We start from the raw sequence: 4,990 nt of genomic DNA on the forward strand, positions 1-4,990 counted from the left end.
GTAGCTAAACTACGGGGCAATAACCTCTCTGTTTACTCTGCACGTAAGCCGAACGTTTACACGCTGATAGTTGAGTGACATCCACCGAATTTGGGTCGACGTTTCGTTCGATATTCTTAGGTGTGCCTAGTCTTTGACCACCATCGATCGCAAAAGCGAATGATAATAAATAAATCCACGAAAGTCGACACAGTGTTTCGATCATAAATTATTTATTTTTCCGATTTATTATTACGAGATTACATGGTGCTCATGCTGCATGGATTTGTTTTTATATAATATATCAGTCGTAGAATGGTTGCTGGAGTTATTCCTGAGATTCGACTGGCTGCGGCAATCTGTAACGTAGTAATGACGAGACAGTGTAGATACATTAAATAGAAGATTTATTCTTTACTATACTTACTGTACACGGTTGCAGTTCCGATAGCTTTTGTTTCTCTTCGTTGGACAAGTTCAATCGAGGCCTGAAACGATACGCGAAATCAAGTGTAATGCATTAATTCATATTAACAGCTTCCCATTCGGAATAATTATACTTACAAGTGATAGTTGATGTCTGGAGGTATCATCATCTGCTCGTTCGTGCGGATTTCATCGACCTCTCGTTGTTGTTCCGCAATCCCTCGAGCATAAATCGCCTCTATCTAGAAGATCAATTGAGTGGTCATAATAATCAACGATGAATATATACTGATTTACCGATATTACTCGTAATAAGATACGACAACTCTGTGGTGTTCAGTATACCGAAGAAGAAGATGATGACTAGGCACGCTGCGTAAAATAATTTTAACATACCTTCAATCTTCGCGAGACAATCGGATCATCGGCCAAATGCCCAAACCGATCCGGAAGTGCCTTGATCAACATATCGATGGTCACGTCTTCGTCGGCGATATTTAACATGTCAAGCGCGGACTTGACATAAATATTTCTCGTCTCTTTAATTTTCAACAATTTCCGCCATTCCGAACTCGATCGTAATTCAGTTTGGAGCAACTCCATATTATCGTCCAGTTTAGACAATACTTTCTCCGTCTTCGTCATTCTTTCTTCTGACACGCAGCCTGTTTCATATCCCTTCCTGGTAAGTCTTCGATCAGCGTTATCTGGTCGTAGACTTAACCGGAATTCTGCACGACTGGTGAACATCCTGTAGGGTTCATTGGTGCCTTGAGTCGTGAGATCGTCGATGAGAACCCCTATGTAGCCCTCTGTTCGACTGATTATTAATGGCTTCTTCTCGAGGACCTGATCGGTGAATGAGAAATGTCATTTGCGATGACAGTAACAAAGATTTCTGTGCAGTTCATTACAGACCTTCGCGGCAGCGTTCACACCTGCCACAATCCCCTGTGCAGCTGCCTCTTCGTAGCCAGTGGTGCCATTTATCTGTCCAGCAAGAAACAATCCTGGTATCCTCTTGGTTTCCAATCTGACGCTCAATTCTCTGGGATCTATATAATCATATTCGACTCCGTAGCCAGGTGTCACTGGAAAAAAAAAATACAGCATAGTCTTCATTCGTACGATGAAAAACTTTGAACGCGATTAAAGAACTAGGAACTCACGCATTTTGGCATTTTCTAATCCTGCTATGCATTTAATTAGTTCTTCCTGTTTCTCTGCCGGAAGTGTACAGGACAACCCAGACGGGTACGTTACGGGTGAGTCAAGTCCTTCCGGTTCCAGCCAAATTTGATGCTCATTTGCTGAGAATTTTAAGACTTTGCTTTCTATACTCGGGCAGTACCGCGGTCCCGTTACCTAAATTTAGTTGTTTTTCGACAGGCAGCCATACGGTTTCATTAAGGAATGAGAAAGGCATTGATACTTTATCTGGTAACTGTACTCGGCACTTGGAAAAATCTATGGTAGATTGCTCTATCCGCGGCGGAGTACCTGGAAAACAGGATAGCTTTGTAAATGTAATGTACTGTAAGAAGGTACTTTAAAGACATACATACCAGTTTTCAATCTTCCCATTTTAAATCCAACCCTTTCTAATGTATTGGCTAAACCAATACTGGGTTCATCACCAAGCCTTCCAGCAGGTCTCTTCTCTAAACCAATATTAATTTGACCCTTCAGGAAAGTACCAGTTGTTATAACAACTGCTTCACTGTATATTTTTGTTCCATCCTCTACAACAAACTATTTCTAAACTTTACTTTCTTTGAAAGATAACTGTATGTATTTATTATAATAGCGATAGACATACTAAGAATTATTCCATGACAACTTGGTGAATCACCCTGTACAATTAAATCTTCTACCGAAGATTCGCATATTTGTAAACCAGGTGTATTGAATAGTTCCTCTTGTAGGTGTTTCTTATATAATCCACGGTCAATCTGTGCTCTGTATCCCCAAACTGCTGGCCCTTTGCGTTTATTTAATACATGATAATGAATTCCAGAAAGATCACATATACGACAACAAACCCCATCTAAAGCATCAACTTCTTTCATGAGATTTCCCTTGCCAATTCCACCAAAGGATGGATTGCACGACATTTCTCCTATTAGTAAAAACACCGTACAGAGTTCTGGTTTCAGAAAGTCTCATTTTATTATACATATAAACGAGACTCATACCTACTGTACTTTTCTTGTGGGTAACCAGTAAGGTCTTGGCACCCATCCTTGCAGCAGCTGCACAAGCTTCTGTTCCTGCATGGCCACCCCCAATCACAATCACATCGAATTTATACTGACCAGTGGTATATGGTGCATTTCTTATGATCTGATGAAACTTCTTTTTATAACTTCTTCCCAAGTAGGAAAACATCATTCTTTCGAATATCATTGTATTGTTGATTCTCCTAGGATAGAAAATAAAGTATTCCTTATATTTTTTATACATAAACAGTTGTCAAATTTATTGTCATTACATATACAAACACATGTATGTAAAGTATGTTGGTCAGTTTGATATATAAATTTTAAGCAATATAAATACAAAATAATCAAATAAAAAGCAGTCATGTTTACAGTTTAAAGTAGTCATTCTTTTCAAGCTTTTTAAGTACGTAGTTGTATTTAATGGCATCTTGAATCTTTGACATTATTAATTCATTACACATATCTTCTTTACTTGCAAATTTTATATTCGTATATTGTAAATTATTTACAAATTCCATAACAAAGTTACAACAATTCATATCAACTTCATCATAATTTTTTGACTTCCATTTAGTATCTTTTAACATTCTTTCTAATGTTTCATCCCAATGATTCTCCCAAGAAGATGGAACTATCTTAAATGCAACACAATCCGTCCATCTGCAATGATCATTTACGATCAAACCTTGTCTATCAAACTCAAAGACAATTCCTTTTGAATTTGTTACTCCTATATGTAAATCTTTAGCAGCAGTGTAATCATTTATGAAACTGCCCTGGGATGGCCTAACAACTATAGCAACTGGGTGATATGTTGCATTTGTGTATGGGTATGGAACAAGGAAAGGTTCTATATTACAATTAATAATACATGACTGACAAATTGGGCATAGTTTTGGAACACTTTTACAAAAAATGCTTTCTGAACAACAATGGCGAAAACATATTATTCCTGGGTTATAAGCCATGGTCTACTTTCATTAATAATTTTATAGGAATAACATGTTTATAGAATCAAGGTTCTTTCGTAGAGTGGAACAATGGAATGGACGGAAGGAGCAGGTGCAATTTCTCGGTGTTTATGTTCGGATGAATGCATGCATCAAAAGCTATAAAACAAATAATTCATTCCATTAATTCGTAACACGTAAACTGGTATTCTCAAGATTGACAGATACATTACCTGTACTACCACAACGATTTGATGTCTATTTAATGTTTCAATGCCCTCGTTAAGTACAGATATAACCGAGGATTATATATTTGTATACCCACATACAAGTACCGTATGCACAGATATTTTTATTCTCTCATATAACCTCAAAATCGTCTTACAACATCATTCACATGTCGAATGACAGAAAATGGCTTGTATATGGAAAATGTTCATGTGGCGACATGAATTCTAACAAAAATTCCCACTTCTCCCGCGCTTTTTCAATATTATTGACATTATGGAACATTTTTTTGTCTCTAGTCAATTTTGAAACGAACTAAGTGATCATTTTGTCATACACAGGTGTTTATAACTGGTGATGAATGAATTGTTATTGTTAGTCTTGTTTTCTCAAAAGTGAATGATAATTAATATTAATAAATCGAGGAGATAAAATGAAAAGAAAATCGAAAATACAAAGCAGGCTTGGGTTCTTTTGATTTCAAATGAAAACTACAAATAAAAAGAGCCAATATTTATTCCAAATAAAATAACCGATAAGTTTATTTGAAAATAAGGATGTCTGCAAATAAATTCCAAAATCTTATTTCAGAAATAAATTATATCTAAATGATTTATTTGCCAAATATTTGGTTATTTAAAATAATAATGCAAAATGAAAAATAATAGATTTTCGTATATTGTTTGCTTAAATTAATGGGACAGTACGTAGATATACGTGTTCGTAATAGCATATTAAAAGTAATTAGTTTTTTGTACGCGAACACAAATTCCGACAAATCCGACCCCGAACCTGCACAAGCTCAGTGAAATCGGTATGAAACACTTCGTAGGTTTATTTTTATTTTATTACTAATAATTCTATGGTATATGTATATTGCATATATTTGTAGCGTCCTGAAAACGGGTATTAACGAATCATTCGACGTCGAAACGCACAGAAATGCGATCTTAATGACCGATTTTTTTCGAATTTGCAGCATTTGTTGATAACTAAATAAACGAAACTAAATTGTGTAAAATTTTAGGTTCTACTCTTGAACCGTTTCCGAGAATTTTCCTTCCGGGAATGCCTTACCGTAATGAACCTTCTCGTGGCCGCGGGATTCCGAGAATCGAGTGACGTCACGGCGTGCGAGCGAGAGCGGTAGAGCGAGCCGCGGTATCGGTGCTCTCCGTCGGTGTG

The 4,990-nt window shown here is 36.7% G+C and overlaps 1 protein-coding gene across 1 annotated transcript; it reads right to left on the reverse strand.

The window, feature by feature from the left end:
* Nucleotides 1–239: 239 nt before the first annotated feature.
* On the reverse strand, nt 240–3,660 carry LOC107187795 (protein MTO1 homolog, mitochondrial). Its single transcript, XM_015575969.1, is given in 11 exon segments — nt 240–338; nt 407–467; nt 544–647; nt 802–1,254; nt 1,324–1,496; nt 1,575–1,771; nt 1,773–1,905; nt 1,971–2,147; nt 2,225–2,524; nt 2,601–2,822; nt 3,541–3,660. Coding segments are annotated over 11 exon segments (1,974 nt in total). The 5' UTR covers nt 3,596–3,660.
* Nucleotides 3,661–4,990: the final 1,330 nt, after the last annotated feature.

Source organism: Dufourea novaeangliae, unplaced genomic scaffold, assembly GCF_001272555.1.
Source record: "Dufourea novaeangliae isolate 0120121106 unplaced genomic scaffold, ASM127255v1 scaffold112, whole genome shotgun sequence".
Classification (NCBI taxonomy): Eukaryota; Metazoa; Arthropoda; class Insecta; order Hymenoptera; family Halictidae; genus Dufourea; species Dufourea novaeangliae.